The sequence below is a fragment of the Bactrocera latifrons genome, unplaced genomic scaffold (assembly GCF_001853355.1).
Source record: "Bactrocera latifrons isolate USDA-ARS-PBARC rearing strain unplaced genomic scaffold, ASM185335v1 scaffold_49, whole genome shotgun sequence".
Lineage (NCBI taxonomy): Eukaryota > Metazoa > Arthropoda > Insecta > Diptera > Tephritidae > Bactrocera > Bactrocera latifrons.
The window spans coordinates 73779-96490 of NW_017537145.1; the positions used below are offsets into that span (position 1 = coordinate 73779).

The window sequence follows — 22712 nt, forward strand, 5'->3', positions numbered from 1 at the left end:
ATATTTGAAATGAATTCGACAGTATTTTAAGGGTGTGTATGGGCCTGTGTGGGGATGATTTGCTATGCCGCAGCCGAGAAGCGGAATTTTAAAAGCGCAACATTAATTTTAAAGTCACGGCAAATCAAGCGGCGGCATTAGGCAATTCACGCCAACGAAAACCAACAAACAAAAGAAGAAAATAAAAAAAAAAGTTGAAAAAATAAAATTTTGTAATAAAAAATGGCCAACGCATATATTTGCACTTACGTATCTCATTGAAGTAGAACGGATATTCGCCGGGTATGGAGCAGTTGAGGCGTGATTTCAGGAATGACGTCCAGCGATTACGAAAACGATGCGGTCCGCCCTTGTCCCATTTGCAGACACGCGCGACGCGTGAGTAAATTGCCTAAATTTGGGCGAAATACAAATACACAAACAATGAGTAAAAAAATTTATTACAACAATAACAAAGTAAGCGAAATGTAAATCATTGACGAGTAACAACAAAAACAAACGCCGGAATGCACGAGAAAATTACGCAGAGCTGAAATGCTGTCGAAGGCAAACATTAAGCGGGCGCAGCGGCGCAATGTGACACAAACAGCGACAGACGCGGCCACAATGAAAATATGAGCGTCATTAACGGCGATTGATGCGTTTGCGGTTGGTGCGGTGACTGTGCGTGTGGCAGGCTCGCGCTTTTAATGTGGTGAGGCATAATTTTTGGGCAGCGCTACTTTTTTGGCGTTGCGTCAAATATATTAGACCGCACTTTATGAAGTTTAGTGCGTGAGAATATGAGTTATGCGTGAGAATATAAGTTATTTTAAAAAGTGGGGCACAAAAAATGTTGGTCAGTGATGCGTTGGCTGCATGCTAATATACTTTAGGCGTGAAATTAAATACTGGATAGTGAAAAGAACGAGAATTAGTATAAGCTAATTAATTGTGACGTACATAGCCGAAAGCCGGCGATATTAACGTTGAGATTATGCATTTGTATTGACGCAAATGTGTGGCAACTTTTAGGTATAGGTATCCATTATTAATTGCTTATTATGTCTGAATAAAGACCAAATTATACTCAGTCAGTATTTACAGGAACCAAAATTATTTTTAGTGATTATAACTCCAATTGCTAGTGACGTACTTTCAATATAGGTTTCCATAAGACAACAAGCAAACAATGTTAACCTCGGCTGCACCAAATTTGTATAGCAGCTATGTATTTACTATAGTGGTCCCATCTGAATAATATGTTCGTGGATTATAGTGTTGCGTTTGACAAAGACGCACGTCAAAGTTTGTGAAGATATCTTGTCGTGAAAAAAAGTTTTGAATACAAAAACTTCATATTGTTGGGTCAGTTTGTATGGCAGTTGTTTGTTATAGTAAACCGATTTAAAAGATATCTTGGGTCATTATGGCATTGTCATTAAACAATTAACCTGTCAATTTTCGAATAAAAATCTTGTCAAATAAAAAACTTTCCCCTACACGGTATTTATCTTGATCTATCGATTTGTATGACAGCTATATGCTATAGTATTCCGATCTAAATAAGTTTTTCAGAGATTTATAGCATTACCATGGACTAAAATCTACGCCAAATTTCGTGCTGATATTTTGTCGAATAAAAAAGTTTCCCATACAAGGACTTAATTTTGATAGAACAGATTGTATGGCAGATATATGCTATAGCTGTGCGATCTAAATAACATGCTCAGAGGTTATAACAATTATTTGAGCAATAATCTGTGCGAAATTTCGAGCTGATATTTTGTCAAATAAAAAAGTTTTCCATACAATAAATTGATTTTAATCGTTCAGTTTGTATGGCAACTATATGATATAGTAATCCGATCTGAACAATTTCTATTATTGCTTAATCTTGGGTAATGATTTGTGCGAATTTCGTGAAAATATCTAGTCAATTAAAACAGTTTTCCAAACCAGCACTTGTTCCCTATCGGCCAATTTGTATGCCAACTATATGATGCAGTAATCTGATATCAGTGGTTCCGAGAAATATTCAGCTTCTTAGTGAGAAAAGAATGTGTGCGAAATTTCAGTTCGATATCTCAAAAACTGAAGTATTAGTTTTCGTATTTACAGACGAAAGACAGATAAACGAATAGAATGACGTATCTAAAATGTTTCCTTCTGAGAGTTACATACAATACCCTGTTAAGGGTATAAAATAAAAAAAAAAATCCTTTAATTTACCGCAAATTTAGACATAACTTTGTGAATGTGATTGAAAAACAGTATTAACTTTTGTTCGGTAGATCTTCGAGCACTGCAGTGGTGCAAACTAGGTTCGGAGTGGAAATAAGAGAAAAGTCTTAAATGTGACACTTTTTTTTTAGCTTTAATTGATATTCGTTGGAATTATTTTCAATACTTTTTTATCGTATCAGGTTCGAGCGAAAGAAAAATTAACAAAAAAATTATTAACGAAACTATGTTTAAATATATGGTGGCATTCGCAGTGAGCTATAGCCAAAGTCTTAGTTGGAACCTTTACTATCAAGAATTAAGTAGATACTTGTCAACAACAAAAGACTGGTTGAACTGAGCAAAAGTGATAAGACAGAAGCTAAGGTAGCTTGGTTGGAAGGTTCATTTGTATTCACATTATAGTAAGGAGCTGGCATCAAGGATTACTTCATATTACAGTGTATGCCGAATGTACGAATACATATGTATATAGTAATTAAACTAAAGTAGTATGGGAGTTAGAGGTAACTCTCTCTCTCTCTCTCTCTCTCTCGAAGACCAAATTCTACAAGTTAGTCATCATCTCCGTCTTCCTAAGTGCTGCAGAGGCACGGACGATGACAACATCTGATGGGTAGATGCGAGTTTTGAGAGAAAGATTCTGTGGCAGATTTATGGATTCTTGCGTATTGGCAACGGAGAATGCAAGAAAACACTCCAGTTTTACTCCAACAGTACTCGCCAAAGGAAGCAGAGAAAGAGAAAGACCTCCACTACGTTGGAAAGAACAGATGGAGAAGGATCGAGATTCACTTAATATTTACTTCGTTTATTAACATTGTGGTTTCGCGATTCAGCAATAAAAACCGTTCGCGCCCGAACTGCCAACTGGTTATCTTCTGACTACTCGTTTGATACAAATTAGATTCACAACATGCAAGCAGCTTCATAAGTGATCAATGGACATAAAATTATTCTCCTTACGGGGGGAAAAATGTCACTCTTGAAATAGTTTGTAGTAAGCAAAATGATGAAATCTACGCGATAACTTCGAACGAAGCAAAAAGTTTATTCTAAGGCTTCAATTCGGCCTTCAAACAGCTGCTATACTGGTTAGGTAGGCAGTCTCCTGTAAAGGCAGTACCTTCACTCACAAATGCGTTAAAACTGGATAAGAAGTGTAGCAGCAGGTTTTTGTTTAGAAGGCTTACCACGTCTTTAAGTGATATTTTATTCTATGGAGAGTCATGGATCTTCTAACCAGATTTAGACCAGATTTGTATACATTTCCTCGAAGTCATTAATACTATCAGACTCTTTTTATTATTTGAGAGCTTGTATGAAAGCAAAAGGCGGCTATTTAGAACACAATTTTGTACAACGTTCATTTAAATACATACATTATTAACAGCAATTATGTTAGTTTATGTTAATCTGGTAGGCCAATGAGCCACGCATAGACCAGTTTTGGTGCAGAAGGTGTTCAGTTACTATGTCCTTGAAGAGCGGTCATTCTTTAAGATGCTCTGAGCTATTCATAAAGCCTACAGTTAAATGTGAACCTGTTTAAAATCATCTAAAAAGCTTACTAGTGGCAAATTCGAGACCATCTGCGCCTTGAAAAAAATACTTTTCTAAAATTGCTGACAGTATGCGTCTTGACGAAAAATTTGCGAGGAAATTAGTTAGAGGAATGTTATACGAAAGAGCTCTAAGTAACTCATTGAAAACTATGTTTTTCTGATATTTTAATACGGCTTTAAAAATAATTATTTTTACAATAAAACATCTGATCATTCTTGCATATATTTCAGCGAATTTTTTTTAGCTTTTTTCGTCCAATATGTTGGCGTTAGACTAAAAGAAATATATATTTTATATCTCATATACGATGGGTTCTCCAGCTGAATAAAAATAAGAACTCTCATATCTCTTAATTCTTATAAATTCAGTCTACAATACAATACAATGTTCCTGTTATCATTGAATTTTTATGCAAAAACGTTGCTTTTAATATTCGCTCAACTACCATCACGCCACTTATCACAAAAAATCAGTTCACCGAATAAATGTATACATTTTTTTGGGCAACTGTAAAAACAGAGTTATGATAAAATTTCGCTCTCCTGTTTTTCAAACAACATTTCAACTCGATGCGTGTGGCTATTCCGTTGAGTGCGTGTGAAAAAATTAAACAATTACAACACGCTTTCAAATCAATTAAAAACACTCGTGACAAATGTTTAAATTACTCTTTTACAAATGCAACAAAAAAAAACCAAAAAAAAAAAAAAAACAGCCGCTGCTGTGCGCTATGAGTTATGGATCTCAGAAAAAAATGTTTTGAATAAAAATTTTGTTTTTCATTGCTATACGCACCTTGCCGCAATTGATGTACTCCACAGCCGTTTCTCTGAAGAAAAAATACACAAAGTCACCCTGTGTAAAAGAGCTGACAAAATTTGGCGCTGCAAAAAAGTGAAAAGAGAGAATTGCAATAAACAAGTAATATGAGTATTTTATTATTTTCAAATATGAGATGAATAAAATAATAATAGTAAAATAGACCGAAAATCAAAATGAATTGTCATTTAATTAAATAGTTTAATGGTTCTCTAATAGTTTTTGTTGCAAGTAGTAAATGTGTATTCAGTTTGTCGTATAATTAATGGAATATAAGCAATCATTTTTTTTTATTTGTTTAATAATTACCATAAGTAATATCTCAACGATTAATTATATGCCTTAGAGGTCGGAGAAGTACATATCAATCAACTTATTGCATTTTAGATAGTCCTTAATTTGGTCAATAAGTGGTGTGTCTTATATGTCTCAAATTCTTAGTAATATTGATTATTATGTGCCAAAAACGTTTATGAAAAGCTTTTAGATGACCCATTATTTTCTTCACTGATTCAATTAGCTAATTGTGTGAACTAATTGAATCAATGAAGGTACTTTCAGAATTTATGTAAACTCATAATTGTATTGAAAAGCTTTCAGGCGACTCTATTATTTTTCTGACTCTTAATCCACTCAATCAGAAAATTATTTCCACTAATTGAAACAATTAAGGTACTATCAGAACTTATGTAAATTCATAATTGTATTGAAAAGCTTTTAGACGAGTCTATTGTTGTTTCAGATAACCATTAATTCACTCAATTACCAAATTGTGTGCAGTAATTGAATAATTTAAGATACTTTCAGAATTTTTGTAAATTTATAATTGTATTACAAACCATATAAAATGTCTTTAATTTACTCAATAAAAATATTGTATGTTCTCAAATTATGAATTATTTTGATTATTTTTTACCCAAATCCTTAATGAAGACTCTATTAGTGTTTCAGATAATTTCTAATTTATTTAATCAGCTAGTTTACTAAATTAGGATGCTTTCAGAATTTATGTAACTTCGTAATTTATTATAAGCCCTTCAAACAATGCTTAATTTACTTAATTAGCATACTGTATGCTCTAAGTGACTAAAATTACGAATATTTGTGATTATTATATACCTAAAGCGTTGATGCAGACTTTATTAACCTTTCGGACAATCCTTTATTTACGTAATTAGTAATTGTGTGAACTAACTGACTCAATTAAGGCACTTCAAAAATTTATTAACCAGTAAGTCAGTTCATTTAATCAATTAGTAAATTGTTTGCCATATGTGTCGGAAATTATTAATAGAAACTTTTCAATGACTCCCTTGGATAATCCGTAATTTGCGCAATTAGTAAATTATACGCACTACTTGACTCGATAAGATGCATTCAAATTCTGTATGATATCCATTAATTTATTCAAATAGTAAATTGTGTGCCTCATATGTCGCAAACTATTAATAAAAAGCTTTTCAATCACTCTATTGGGTCATATTAGACAATCCTTAATTTACGCATTATGCATTTTAATGCCAAATTCCGAATGACAGCCCTTAATTTAGTCAATTAGTAAACTGTGTGCCATATGTGCTTTTGAATGGCTCTATTGAAAATATTGGCATTGATAATTGAAATGGATTCTAGATTCTTATACGTTATCATGGAAGAAGATACTACCAGAAATTGTATTCTGGAGGAAATAATTTATTACACAAAAAAAGTTCATCCCTTTGAGTAAATGATCCGTTGAAACTATGGATCACTATCAGATAAAGATTAAATATCCATATGCCAATTAATTTTGTTTGGCTACGGAATCGTTAAAAATGTTGCCGATGTGTTTTTGGGAGTCTGGGAGTATAGGTCGCAAAACCGATACTCGCCAACAAAACTGACGGCCCTACATAACATACGCATATTAATATAATTGTTAACGATACGTGAGCTTATGAATATGATGTCGAAAGAGTTAAACTATCTGGGTATTGGCGCTTCAAAGTTGACACGAAAAATTCGAAATTCGCCGAAAACAGTGAAGAATATCTCGGCCGAGGCTTATAACAAGTGTAAGGAAAATTGGATTAAACGTTGGCTTGCTTGTAGTGACTTAAAAATATAATATTTTATAGGCAATAATAAAGATTTGTATGGAGATTTATTTCTTTTAAGATTTCTTTCGAGATTTCACGAGAGCCCAACATATCTCTCGAATGATTTTGGTGTATATTTTCAGTATGCAACGCGTTCTTGCTTATCTCGTTCTGAGAAAACTGAATTTTTTTCAAAAATAGTGCCGCAAAATAGTCTCTTTATACTTGCTTTATTGTGCGATATCCGATTCCACATTCATGGTTAGCGTTATAACTGCCGATGAGACATATGTTATGAATTTGATATGCAAACAAGTCGACAATACTCGGAATGGAGGGAAAAAACGAGGCGAAACCACAAAAAAAAAAAAAAAAAAAAAAATCACGTTAAAGCCGCTTGAAAATTAAGATGATGCTCATCGTTTTTTTGGATATTTCTTGTTTGACGCATCATGAATTGGTCCGGAGGAATAGGTGGTCAATAAAGAGTTAGATTTGGCCGTACTGCTGCGTGTGGGTAAAAACATCCGTCGAATACGGCTGGAATTGTGGAAGAACAATTCATGGATTTTACATAATAATACATCTTAGCGAGCCATGATTATGACCGAATTTAAAGCCAACAACGCAGTGAATACCATCGATCAACCGTATTCACCAAATTTGGATTCGTCTGATTTTTTTTTGTTCCCCTAACTAAAATTGCTGCTCCGTGGATTAATATACTTGTGTCGTATTTCAAGAAGTATAGTATATTTTTTTAAACACATTTTCAGACTATGTGACATTTTCTAAAAAAATATGATATGTTAATGAGGAAAATTTTCTATAATATATGGGTTTTGAGGCCGTGAATTCTCTGAGGTATAAATATTATTTTTGGGTTCAATCTAGTAAAATGATATTTTTCTGTTTAGTCCGGAAAGATATTCGCAATAGTCTACACTTTTTCTAAATCAGACAGCTCTTAATAAATCTTCTTTTAAAGTTCTCAACTGTCTACTCAAACGACTAACAATTACAACTAAGTGAGATACACAGCAATAGCTAATACTGCCTATGCTTATAGAGTATGCTAAGTGGCTTAATGACTCGAGCTAAAAATATAACCTCAATACACTTTATACAGCAGTATTTTTCTTGTCATTGTCAATCACAAATAAAAGCGATTAGAGGCATGAAAATGAAACATAAATACTGGCAAGGCACTAAACGCACAGCTTTCAGGCTAAGCAGTAAAGTGATACTCAGTACTATTAAGACACCCAGCCTGTTAGTTAAGCAGTCAGTCGTCAATACTTGAGAGTGGTTGGTGTGAGTCTACTTTATACATAGATGCGCTACACTAACACTAACAGTAACGCAATATACTTTATATTACAACAATCTCCAACAACAATATACTTGATATTACAACAATTCCGAATCATGTTGATAGCTATTACCAAAAATAACAAAACGATTTCACAAACTACTAAGGGGACCGACCAAAAAGCAACGATTGGCCATCAACACGGCTATCACAACAATAATGCAATTACGTTACGCTACTAACAACAATAACATGCTATAAATAATCGAAAAAAAAAAACGTATTTCATTGTGCAGAAGTAAAAACTCACCATTGAGGCTTAGGCTGTCGTATTGCTCCGTCTGTAGCGGCTCACGATAGATAATCGGATCACTGCCGCTAAAATCGGCCACAGTGCCGGAGTATAGCTCGTTATCTGCAATAGAAGAAAATACGGTTCTAAGTAAGTGTGTGAGTAAAAGTTATATGCTATTTATATATATATAAATGTAAGTATGTATAGAAAGAAGTATGTATGTAAAGAAAGAAGTGTGTATGTATTTGAAGCACAAAGAGTGTTGTAATAAACGATTTGATGGTGATGAGTGGTCGGTGGAAGGATAAGCCACACTCTACTCCACTATCTCGAGGACGAGGGGTATATAAAGATGGAATTATACGAAAGCAGAGCAAGGAAAGGAAAGGAAACACATAAAAGGAATAGAGAAGCATAGAATAAAAGAAGAACAAGATGTAAGACGTAAAAAAAAAAACATTAGGGAAAGAAAAAAATCGAAAAAGCAAGAAAACAGAAAAAAAAATAAATAAATTAAAAAAAATTTAAAAAAGAAAACAAGAAACAAGATTTTAAATGATTGCAGCAACGACAGGATTTGCTGGACATGCAAATAATGCACAACAAGCGGATTGTGAAAGGCATAAAAGTATAATCGAAATTATAGCAATAGGATATATGTAGCTCAACTACAGGCACATATACATACATACAAATTCATATATGTATATAAATGCAAATGGTTGAACTGTACGCTTGATTGCGCTTATATGTAGCTGGAAGCTCACCAAAAGGTACCGAGCAACAACAAATGCTAACAAAAAATAATAAAAAATATATATAGATGATTGAATTTAGTAGCTGAGTACAACACGAAGTGGCGTGGGAGACGACGCACCACAAGCAAGAAAGGTATTACCATACAGCAAAGCGTAGTAAATCGATTTTGTACGCGAAACGCTAAACAAAGCAGATTAATATTATCATATTGTAGCTGAAAGCAAAATATTGATTTTGTCGGTATATAAATAAATGCATAATACTGTATTACAAAGAATATTTACTGATTCCATATAAGCGGATCAAGCATTTAATGCAGGTGTAGCATAAGTTGCGCCGCGTGTGTTTGGCGCAGGGTTCGCACGCCATAGCTGTGTTGCTGCTTCGGCTAAGGAGCGCAATATTTGACAATTTCCTTTTTGAATTCGAAATAAAAAAGTTTACAAATTTCTTTTCGAGTTTGAAATTATTATTATTTAAAGCTGTATTTTTGGTAATGTGTTTCTTTAGCTTCCGTTGAGGGATATAAAGTATTTTGAAGGGAAGTTTAAGATTTGAAACAAAAATATACGATCCGGGGTATGTCCTTTCAAACTAATCTACAAAAAGCTTCTTTGTATCCTTACCAAGACATGGTACTTCAATGAGATCATCAAATGAATAACATACTAAACTTTAGAAGGCAATATGAAAACCATTTTACCGCTTAATACAAAACAAAATGCCAGTTTCTGCATCCATCTTGAATTTCCCAAATATATCGCATAAAATAGAAAAGTTTTTCATACAAAGGCTAGATTTTGAACTGTCAGTTTGCATGAAAGCTATCAAAGTACTATAGTGGGCCGTAATCCGCGGTTTTGATAAATCAATAGCTTCTAAAAAAAAAAGCGCTAACAGTAAAATTTCAGTTCGATAACTCAAAAACTGAGGGATTAGTACGTGTACTATATGCAGAGAGAGAGAGACGGGCAGTGCTAAATCGAATAAGCTTGTCGCGATGTTCACTTAATTGTATAACTTATATCTTCCTTATGATTGTTGTAAACTTCGTGGCAAATTTATTGTACCCTGTTCATACAAACGAATGTACAGTACTTAAGTTAAATCGATCGGCCGCTCTATGATTTTCAGAAACTGAATGTTTGTTTATGTTTTAAAATACTCTTTAGAATTCCACAAGCATTTTTTAATCGGTAAATTAGTTGAAATGGAATTTTTTCCTGTCATTTTAAGCGCATTTTTCCGAAAAAGCACACTTTGGATCGGGTGAGAATTGTAGTCGAAGACTCAACGCACGTAAGTTTACTAGTAAATTATTTAGTATTTTTTCGTTATTATTTTATATAGAGCAATACTTGTAAGAACTTTTAACGATAGTGATAAAATCGTATCCCACTCCTCATACAATGCTACTGTTAAAAACTAATAAAAGCACGCTAAATCAATAACTAAATACGCTAGGGATTAAATTTTCGGCCGAAGATGGTATGAGAGCGCTTTATACGAACCGGTGTAAAAATTGGATGATGGCCTTAACACCGCCCAATATTAGGTATAAACTCATATATATCGGGACCCGTCTGACAAATTTCAACCAAATTATATACGTAACATTCTTCTAATATTTTTATGTTACAGTGCGAAAATGGACTGCGCGGCGCCCACTTCCCATAGAACACAATTTAAGTTCCATCTGCCTCTTTCCTTTACATGGTACAAACCAAGAAGAAATTAATAAAACGGTCCAAAACTTTGCACGAATAATGCCTATAACTATTAATTGTTCAAATGATTTTGATTTTTCACCAAAAATATCGGTCAATGTCTGACGTATATTATTGAAATTGAGGTATAAACTATTGATAAGAGTTATATCTGTCAACATGGGAGTTATGACAATCAGATTTGTAGAGCGTGCTGAAAGCAGTGTATAATATTTTTGTGCTTAAAATGGATAAAATTGGGCGAAAACTTGCCCTAACACTCATATAATATACCTATAATATTGGAGTAACGTTACTCCATTTGATTGGTAGTGGTATTTGAGGAACTGCAATTAATCTCAGGGAACATCTTAGTGGTATGTGGCTTATTTGTGGTATTTAGTATTGACAGAACTAGATAAAATCGGTTCGATGGAATCTCCAACTCCCATATACTACATATGAATATATATATGATTGTCAAAAAAGTCTTGCGGTATTTTCGCTAGTTGGCGCTGAGAGCGCGTATTTCTAGTTGTATTCGTGGCCTCGGGTCATGCTATACCTCATGACCCGAGCTCATTTCACGCGCTAACACGTGTTTGATTGATTGTCGTTTCTTTTATCTTCTTTTCATATTTTACAGTACTACTACGATAAAGGCAAAAATGTATCTCAAGCCGACAATAAAATTTGTGCAGTTTATGGACCCGATACAGTTTCCATTTCCACCGCACAACGATGGTTTCAACGTTTTCGTTCTGGTGTTGAGGTAGTCGAAAATCCGCCACGCTCCGGAAGGTCTGTCGTCGAAAATTGCGATAAAATTGCTGAATTGGTCGAAAGAGACCGGTATAGTAGCAGCCGTAGCATCGGTCAAGAGCTGGGCATGAGTCATCAAAATTGTATGAACAATTGAAAATTCAATAAAAATACCGCAAGAAATACCGCAAAACTTTTTTCCTATTATAATGATTTGCGATTCTGAATAAGCTTTTGAGTCAAAAGCAAATGAAAGCCATATTAAATGTTGTACAATAAATAATTGTAGACCATATAAATGTTGTAGGAAAATAGGTGCTACACAAATTTAATGAAATACAAATGGAAAACCGAAAAAAAAAAAAACACTTGCACATTTAAACATTTGTTTATAAGATACGAAACAAAATGGCAACGAATTGTCACAGGCGATAAAAAATGTATATATTTAAAGAATCCTAAGCATTTGATAAGAAGGAAATGCTTTGTGTTTGGTGGGATCAGAAAGGTGTGGTATATCATGAGCTGCTAAATCTTGGTGAAACTGTTAAGAATCGCTACAGAAAACAATTGATCTATTTGAACCATGCATTAATCATGAACGAACAGAATGGGCCAGAACAGAAAGAAAAGAGATTTTGCACACACAGTAAAATTGGTTAAGAATACAGTCAAGGAACTTGGTTGGGAGCTGCTACCTCACCCGTTGATTACCATTTGTTTTTTAGCTACGGAACATGCATTGTCAGAAATCGAAAATTACTTCTATACACTTTTTTACTTTCTCATTTAAAATTAGTATTTCATTTTACGGAAGCAATCTCAACGTGGATAATATAACGAGCTAAAAGTAGTGCTAGACACCATGAGTTTTCCTCATTTCATAAAGTTGGAGAGAACATTTTGGTCTACGCCAGCGCCCAAAAAATTGTCCAAAAACAATAAAGTGATTTAAAACGGTATAAATGGAATGGAATGAAGTTGTATTGCCTAAGACCATTTCTATAGTTTGGAGCCATAACTCAGAATTATTTATATATATTTTTTTTAAACAAAAATATATATGCTATACCTATTTATCAGCGACTTAAGAAAAATATAACCAATAATAAAAGCGATAAATTGGCCGTGAATAATCTTCATTATTTCAGGATATAATTTTAGGAAGAAAGAAAGGCAGTCGTAACCAATTATTCTCTTAAAAGTATACTGCAATAAAAAGAAATTAAAGTATGAGTATATATAATAAAGCTATAAATCATCCTTTAGACTTGCCACAACCATTTAAATGTTATTGGCGTAGACACCACTTATGCGCTAATAACTCAAATGGTACGTCATTGAATACAAAAAAGAGCTTCAACATAAATTATACCGATTTACTTACGCAATAATGTGGAGTACATACACTTTAAGCGCCTCAAAGTAGGCAACAATATGTAATTTCTTCTACACTACCCTTTATTTATTACTATTCAGCTCTTTTTGTAACAATTCTGCCCGGCAATTTAATTGACATTTTGCCATTTCATCAGCATTGTGCAGCAACCGACACTCAATTGACTACGACTACTTGCAACGGACATCACTTTAATATATTGAGTAGCACATGCTGAACGCTGTGCTATGGCCGACGTTGCGTTAACGTTCTTTTCATTTCACTACAATTCAAAGACATTCAATTCAATTCAATTTTGGGGCATATTGGCATACTTCACTGCATTAGTAGTGCTCCACACACAGCGGTTCTTCCAATAGAAGAGCGTATAATGAATAGCATAAAGCAATGGGAGGAAAGAGATAGAAAAATGTAAAAGAGAAATTAAAAAAATAAAAAGGAAGTAGTAAAAAAAAAGAAGTAAAAATGTTATTTCGGTTGCAGGCAAGCTGTAATGCCCTTTAAGAGTGAAATCAAGTTTTGCATGCAAGAATTTTATTTTAAGCGCTAAGCGAAAGCTATATGTTATGGTGGTTSKATCTATATACTTTTTTGTAAGGTTGTAGCGTGGCTTTGAATGATAAGTCATGTCAAATTTCGTGAAGAAATCTTGTCAAATAAAAAAATTTGCCATAAAAGAACTGAATTTCGATCGATTAGTTTGCATGGCAGCTACATGCTATAGTAGTCCGATCGCAACAATTTCTTAGCATATTATAGCGCTGCTTTAGACAATAAGCCATGTCAAATTTCGTGAAGATATGTAGGCAAATAAGAAAGTTTTCCATACAAAGACTTGTTTTTGAGCATACAGTTTGTATGGCAGCTACATGCTATAGTGATTAGATCTGAACAATTTGAACTCACATTAAATCACTACCTTAAGAAATAATATATACCGAATTTCATGAAAATATCTCTTCGAACAAAAAAGTTTTCCATACAAAGACTTGATTTTGAGCGTACAGTTTGTATGGCAGCTATATGCTATAGTGCAGCGATATCATTGGTTCCGACAAATGAGTAGTTGTTAACGATGAAAAGAACGTATGTAAAAATGCAGCTGGATATCTCAAACACTGAAACACTAATTCGCGTATGGACAGAAGTCTGTGGCATACTTAATATACCCTGTTTGGGGCATAAAATTTGAGGGCAAGAACGAAAAAAAAAATCTTAAAAATAAAAAGGAAGGAAATTAAAAATAGTAAATGCACAAAAGTGTAAAGATTGCAGCCTGTCTCGTCTGCCTGGCAGCCAGTGACGGCGGGGACGAAGTGACATTTATATCAGCTATGCTGTAGGTTGACATTTGTAACTGCATAAAATCATTGGTAACTATTGAGTATGAGCCACAAGCTACACCAATACACAGTACACACATACACATATAACCGCATGCATGGAAATTTCATTTATTCACTTCACACAAACTTGAAGAGTCACACAAAGTGAAATTCCAATAGATAACACAGACGCTAGCTGCATGCCTTGTGTATGTGTAGTGATGTGCGGCGATTAAGTATGTAAATATAGGTATGTGTGTGCATGCCGTCACAGATGCAAATGGCATGGCAAGGCATTAAGTATGCGTGCGCTGCCTTATGTGAAAAGAAATCCTTGAAGATGCCTGAATGGAGGCAGTGCCAAATGGATGAGTATAAGTGTGTATGAAATATGTATGTGTATATGTATGTGTATGTACTCTCAAGCCTGTATTGGTGTATTAAAAGTCTATAGATATGCATACATAAATATTCTCAACAAGTTCCCATGATCTACGAAGTAAAAAGCTGCCACATGTGTGTGCAGCCATAAAGCATGACAGCGCGCTGCTGAGCAGCGAAGGGGTAAGCGGCTTGGCGGGCGCATACTACATAGTACTTTTAACAAAATTCACATTTTACGACGCACTTTATTTTCGACAAATGCAAAATTCACAAAATTTAATTAAGCAAAAGACGAACTTTTCAGGGATTTCTTTATTTACTCTCGTTATTTCTTTTATTTTTGCCAAGGCAAGCAGGGGCGCAACATATGCGCGTATATAACTACATACAAGTATATGCATATATGTACTATTGTCGATATATAAAGCGCGCATAAGCGTTAGTTATAATAAATATGTGGCAAGCGTGGCATGCCATGAAAACGTAGCAAAATGAAGATGGACGCCAGATACGGGAATGCGGTTGGTTGTCGGCTTGTTGTCGCACACCACCATCACTAGAACTTATATAAAGTTTTGAAACCTTTTGAATTTAACTTATACAAAAGCAAAGTGACTTCTTGCTTGTCTCCCAGTTGCACATACTATACGCTTAATTCTATGCATGTGTGTGCGTGCGTGCGTGCATGCGTGCCATGCTGCCTTCAAAATCTGCATAGTCGGCAGTCCGTAAGTGCTGCAGCACTTTGTCGCCGCTACCGCTCCCTTATACCGCTGCTGCTGTTGCTGTCGCTTTTGTGTTGCTACTTTTCAATTCCGTTATTCCGTTCAACTCAACTCAGTTGAGTTAGGTTCAGTTCGGTTCAGTTGAACTGCCAAAATTTAGTCGAGTCGGCATCGTTTTCAGCCAAAGCAGCGAGCAGTCAGCAAAAATATAAAACTGTCTGGCATTGTGTGTCACTAGGGTGTGTGTGCTGAGAGGCAGGATATGGCTTATATTGCATAGATTATTGTATATAAGTATGCGTAAATGATAAAAAGGATATTGAATGGCAGCCCAGTAAGCCAATATTGTGGGTATTTGTTGGAAAGTAAATTTTAAAATCGAACTGCGACCACCAATAAAAATTTTTCATATAAAAAGTTAATTTTGATTAGTCAGTTTTTATGGTAGCTATAATTTATAGCGATCTTAACAATATATAGAGTGTTTGAAGCCATGCCTTAGAAAATTATCTCTACAAAATTTCGTGAAGATATCTCCTCAAATAAAAATATTTCCATACAAAGACTTGTTTTTCAACGATCAGTTTGTACGGTAGCTATAAGCTATAGTAGTCCTATCTTAACAATATATAAGGTGTTTGAAGGCTTGCTCTTGAAAATAATTTCTGTAAAAATTTCGTGAAAATATCTCATCAAATAAAAAAGTTTTCCTTAAAGGACTTGATTTGGTAGGACAGTTTGTAGCTATGTACTATAGGAATCCGATTTCGGCGGTTTCGACAAATAAGCAGTTTCTTTTAAAAAAACTGACGTGTGGAAACTTTCAGGTCGATATCTCAAAAACTGAGAGATAATTTCTTGTCTAAACAGATGAAAAGGCGGGGTTAACCCAAAATTGGAAATAATAAGCTCTAGAAGGTTTTTTTTTACAAGCAAAGCAATGATAAAACTCAGAACAAAGAAAGAAGTAATTTCTTCTAACTTTTAATAGCAAAAACACAAATTCTTAACTACAAAACATCTTGAGCCATAGTGCAAGCAGCAGAGAAGTTACTGCCACAGAGAACCACATTCGATATTGTAGATGAGTAAAAGTGTCTCACTGCAATCAGAACAATTTTTTGTAGAATAACAACCTGAGCCTGGACTATTTTTCTTTTAGGTATTATTGAAGACTCTTAACACTCTCAAAACAGCCGGTTTTTCGTTATCGGAATGGACTTCAATTTAGCCGGCCAAGTACTCTTCATGTTTTTAACGCATAAAGAAGATAGTTTAATAAATTCATAATTCTAGTATATAGTGCCGGCACTTGACTTATTGCTGAGATGTTTTTAATGTTGAGATGTTTAGTCGAAGAGACCGAAACCCATGTAGTCGTCTTTTTCGGACTGCGACTCGTCCTTTTTGTCAGCAACAGCAACAAACTTGCTGGGGTCCTTGGTGAAGATGATTAAATATCCAACCATCATAGAAATATTGACCCATTAACTAGCTTTCAGCACTGTGCTTCTAAGCTATGATCCATTGAGAAACGGGAACTGATGAGGACTGTGTATCTCACTTTTTATCGTACCGACATTCATAATACGAAGTATCGATACTCGAATGTAAAAGCTTCAAGACATTCCAAGGCTGACTATCCTATCCAACTGCGTCGACTCACCAAAACTCAAATTTATTGTATAACCAAAGGATCTTTATTTATTTCTGACTCCAATGAAACTTAAAACATGCATAATGATAATTCTGGTTTATTAAGGATTCCATACGACTGAGTATTCTCTGAATTTTTATTGACTGAAGAGTTATGGAAGTCCAATTAAAAATTTGTATAAACATTTTCGAAAATCAACGCCCTTTTTTTTTGAAAAGCTTATGAACTTTACCAAAAGCTTTAGTTGCTTTCAAACAGTTAATAACACCACTATACCGTTTTGATTTTCAATTCATTCATTCACACCATTCTGATATTAAAGGATCATCAATTTCTATATATAGTACATCTCTCTAGGTGGGTACCTCTCTTTCGTGCTCTATTAATACTAGATGGTCCATATTGATCTTGCTATCTCGTTTTATCCTTGTGTTCGTTCCATTCGGTGCCCTTAATGAAACTAGCTCTGTTATGCTTTTTTTGATAACAGTCAAGGTTTGCTACCTGATGGACTTCAAGCGTATTATGACGGGTTGGGGATGAAACTGGATCCCACACAGAGAAAGTGTAGAAAAGTTTTTTTATTCCCTTCCAAGATTGCAGTTGCGGTAAATTCTTTTATACTATATTAAGTTAACTTTTTAAAATAATGTTCTCCGAATGGCAAATGCACCATTATGGTAACTGTAACTATGTATATACTGGATCTGAACCTGTTTAATAAGTATTTAAGATAAGATAAGAAACTAAGATAAATATTTAGATGAGGATTGCACCGTGACTTAAGGTCAATTGTGCCCTATCTTAAGGCATAACGACCCATATCCCCCTAGGCGATAATGAGGCGATATGGTCGCTATTTGCAATGGATGCAATGGCCTTTATTCTGCATCTGCAGTCTGCTATGCAGTCAATTAGCAGGTGCTCTGGACTTTCAGGTTCCATGCCGCAGAACCCTTGTTACAAAAGAAAGAAGGTTACATAAGTGCTTCTCGAGCATTTTTAATAAGTCCTTAATCCTTATCCTGTCATATTATAGTCATATCTGCGTTGCTATCTTGGATTTGGTTATAGATTTCTGTCTGTTCTGAGCTATTTGTTCAAATTGTGTATTGAGTTTCTTCTTTATCATTCCTAGCTTCCACGGTAGTATCTCTGAATCGGATTAAAGCTTATGGACTAGTGGAGTTGAGCTGTCAGTAAGCTTCTTACATTTGTTGACTACGCTGAATTAATCTTTGACCAGCAATTCCACTTGGTTATCTATGTATATGAWAGCTTTCTGAATCCTCTTGTATTTATKCAGTAGAACTCCAAAAGTTCTTCTCTAAGTCTGCAGCTTCCGCTTGGAAGATCGAGTTTGGTAGATGGCCAGAGAGTGAGATTTCAATACTTTCGGAGTATGCCTCAGTCCATCTTGGAATCGGAATGGGTTGAGATGGCATTTTGCTCCCCTACTAAACCAGTAGAACTCCATATGTCTTCGCCATGCCTGTTACTTCCGCTTAGACGGATAGACTGAAATATCAAGCTGATCAGAGTATATCTCAGTACATCTTGAACYCGCCGGAATATATTGAGATAATATTCGCCTCCCTATTAAACTTGTTCTCCCTTCACGTTTAGCTTTATAACCTATCCTCAAAGTTACAGAAAAACCTTTGCAGTGTGCAATAATTTCTCATTCTCTGCATTCTCAATAATTTCCTCAACTGTTAACTGGGCTTCATTTGACATCCTTTGGGCATTTACAAATGGACGGCTTTGTGGTTTGTATTACTGCTTTTAAATTGAATTATGCTTTTGAGCATTATGTGACATTTAAATGGCCATTTTGAGGCTTGTCGTCCATCAGGAGATGTCAGTTATTTTGGCTAAAGAAATTACTTTTAAATATTTTACAATGACAAGCCTAAAAGCGAACCTACATAATCCCGACCATTTGACATGCCGCTACAGTTACAAMAATAATGTATTCCAAGACATTTGCATATATTTACGTAACCACCAATGAAGTATGTAGATATACACGAGTCGCGTTGCCCACATAAATTTTCCATCTCTTATCTGTCTAATAATCGCTAAACTTCGCGCATGCGACACAAATCGTTGCACGCCCTGAAKCAATAAAATCTAAAAACCAAATTCGGTAATCATTTAAATTACGTGACAACCGTGCGACACCGTCAAGGCGAGCACACCTTGACTGTGCTCTACAATAYACCCGTAATAATAATATTTTAAGCACAACAACACGAAACAAGTAAAGTTACAACAACACAATTTCACACATTAAAATCAACGTCTGACGCTCGCACAAATTAATTTCCTCTCGCGCCTTGGCGCAAGCACAAACCAATTCCAGCGCTAGAAATAGGCCCCCAGACGCTCATAATGACGGACGCACAGCGTTGACGCTTTTGAGTATGCCGCGAAGCGTGAAACCCAATTTAAGTGTGATCCACAAATACGAATCGATTTGATTGCGCGCCGCGACGCAAGCGAATAAATAACTAAATACCGTTGTGGCGTGAGGTGATGAGAGAGCAATGAGCAGATGAGTGGGGAGTTCAGTTCACAAAGCTGTTTAACAGTCAGATGGCAGAGTGCCGTGCTCCGCATGTAATATGCCACACTATTGTAGCTGTTTAAGGTGAATGTCCTTTTTGTTAGCTTTTTGTACTGTTATTGAATTATTGTGTTTGAATAAATACAGCGAGGCTCTACATATTTGTATATTTATAGGTAGATGTACGAAAGAGCACGTGGACTCAAAACAACAAAAAAAAAAAAAAAACAAAAAAGCACTGCCAATTCTAATTTAGAAAAGAGATAGACTGGAGGAAATTTTGAAAAAGGAAATTAATAAGAGTATTTTGTGAGAGCCAAATTTATAGGGGCCAAACATTTTTTTTTTTTTCTTTTTTTTTCCTTTTTTTTCTTCTTTTTTTCCCAATCTAGCATAAAGGTAAAGGAAAGGTAAAAGGAAAGGTAAGAGGATAAAATCTTATAAAAGATAAGGTAATTTTGAACTCTCATAACCACGTTTGTAATCTGAGGAGAGTTATATAAGGTTAGGTCGCATGGCTGATCCTTGAATTAAAAGTAACTCACGATCAAACTTTGCTAACTGTGAACGCTGGCCTTTACAATTTTCAATACTACTATGAGTATGACACATCGGACATTTATATATTGACGAAGCTCTTCGCGCCTACCGCATATCTATAAAGGTGACTAATATCTATCACTTTGCCATGTTCATCAAAAATGAGATGTTTCAACCTAAGTTGAAAACAGTTGTGTCAAATTTGTTAATATCAAATCTAGCTACTTCCACAGATTCGCTGAAAGTATGACTAACGAGATATTTCAATACAAATCTTATAAGAGATAATTACATATCTTACAATTTCGATCATTTTGCTTCCGATCATATGTCTAAAATCAGTGCCTGAAAGCCTATTGGACGGTGTCTAGTCAGAACACCTGCGAAATGAACCTTGCTAAGAGCTTGTAGTTTGGAGTAGTTCTTGTTTTCCACTTTAGGTCAGAAGGAACTAGAAGTCGCACAAGGTAAGTCAAACACTCCTTGACTTCTTTAAAGGCACTGTCAGCGATCTCAATGCGTATACTGAAACGAGTTCCTTTTAATGTTAAGACTACTTCAATAAGTGAGTAGGAATTTATTAGTAGTCACAACAACAATAATTAAAAATAAAAACTGATACATACATATAAATATATTTACATTTTATCTAGGTAGAGGATAAGGTCTTTGGAACACTATAATTAATAGGAAATGTATGGATCGTTGAATGATACAAGGTAATGAAAGATTTTAATACTCTGAGAAAATGAATAAGAACCGCCACCACCCTGTTAACCTTGAAGAAGTCTAAACAATGTCTCGGAATGCGAGATTTTGCAGTGAGATTTTTGTGTTATGAAACCGGAAGCAATAGCTATTGAGCTTAGTGGCGAAGGAAGACCGGCTGAAATATATCCAAGGAATGTGTTTCACTCCGAACGTACTACGAAATTTAGCTTATAGTCTTCAGTACAGAAAGATATGAGAATAGTACCGATAATAGATCCGAATGAACTATATAATGAAATCGTTGCAGTTCGTTAGCTCTATAGACAGTCAAGCAGCAATCGTGGCAGTAACCTCATATCGCATATCAGCCAGGAGAGTCTTAAGAAGTAGGGCGGCAAAGAAAAGCAACTTAAATTCCACTAGGCACCAGGTCACAAAGGCGTCAGATTAACCTAACTTAATCTAACTTATCTTAATTGTATAGCTAATTCTGGTATCTAATTCATTTCAGAAATTACAGCAGAGAAAATACTCGAATAAAATCGTTAAAGCGGTTAAAGACTCTATCGATACATCATAAGAATAAAGTTTACGACATAAGACAATACAAGTTTATGGAAGACTTTCATCTGACAATCCGAAATTTATCTTAAAGTTATAGACTATAATGGACCAGAATCTACTTGATCTAATTATGAAAAAGTTCGAAAAAAATTTGAATATTATTGCTGAATATGAGGAATTTGCTTTCGAATTAACAACAAAAAACCATTTTTTAACAAAAAAAAAAAAGTAAGTGCTGTCCTTGTGACAACTTCACCTCAAAAATGCTTGTGTTAATGTAGTATGTAAGGGAATTTGTGCAATTGCTCAGGTCATAAATATCGAAATACCGATTTACACCGTGGGGACACATTGAAATCGACACCATGATGTAAATGCCGCGTCGTTATGCGAAACAAGTCACATAGCTAAATCAAGTCGGCGTGAGTCGTAAGGACAGTATAGCGAGTAGAGAAGAGGTGATTAATGAAAAGCAGGAAAGTGAGTAGTGCAATGAACATTGCAACACACCCTTCAGGGCTTATGAGCCGTGACTTTTCACAATGCACAGCCCCAACACTCGAGATATGCAAAATTGAATGTAATAAAATTTTATGCGGCGGCACAGCACCGCTCATCGTCGCTTCCCTGCTCTCCTCTGCTTTTCTTCTCTTTTTTTCATTACTTTGTTCTATAAATACGTATAATATTATACTAGGGTGTGCGTTATTTGTCAAGTTGATTTGGTTTTTGCAAACACCCGTTGATGTTACAGCTTTTGTCCTGAAGAAGAGTAACCAACGTAAAAAACTGTTTATCTTCGGTCTGAAAAGCTTCCAAGTCACACTAAATGAGGGTGGATGACGGTGGAGCATGCAAACTTGAAACATTTATATAGACGTATCAAGAATTGGTTAATGAAGTAGGAAAAGGAGTCTATTGCGCGGAGTTTGGATCTCAGGCGACCCTTCAAGCTTTTTGAATAATGCAGTATCTTACAAATAGGAGTCTTTTTGGTCAGAACAGAGGCTTAGAAAGCTAACAACGCTAGAAATAATATAAATATAATGAATATATACTATGACCATAGTCAAACGGAAATTAAGACAATCATCTCACAACGCATTACGTCAGAGAACGTCCTTAGCGGCAGACAGACTGCATATGTAGTGGTTGTCGGAAAGCGACTGCATAAATATTGAGTTCCAGACTGCAAAGAATTCCGGGAAACGAAATAGCTGGAGAGCTAGCCAAAAGTGCCATCGTCTAGCTACCGAAACAGTACAGAAAATACGTAAATTATTAAAAACGATAAATAATGAAGTTTCTGAAAGCGCTG

At 35.0% G+C, this 22712-nt stretch overlaps 1 protein-coding gene across 8 annotated transcripts in view; it reads right to left on the reverse strand.

The window, feature by feature from the left end:
- The window catches only part of LOC108973563 (semaphorin-1A), a 458547-nt gene that overhangs the window by 58451 nt on the left and 377384 nt on the right, over positions 1-22712 (reverse strand). For all 8 annotated transcript variants that reach the window (XR_001993734.1, XR_001993732.1, XR_001993733.1 and 5 more), the window contains 3 exons: positions 8309-8413; positions 4585-4673; positions 250-391 (listed from right to left, as the gene is read on the reverse strand). Coding sequence is in view for 1 of the 8 variants with exons in the window: in XM_018940915.1 (XP_018796460.1) it covers positions 250-391; positions 4585-4673; positions 8309-8413 (336 nt within the window). In the remaining 7 variants the exon portion in view is untranslated. The remainder of the gene's footprint in view (positions 1-249; positions 392-4584; positions 4674-8308; positions 8414-22712) is intronic.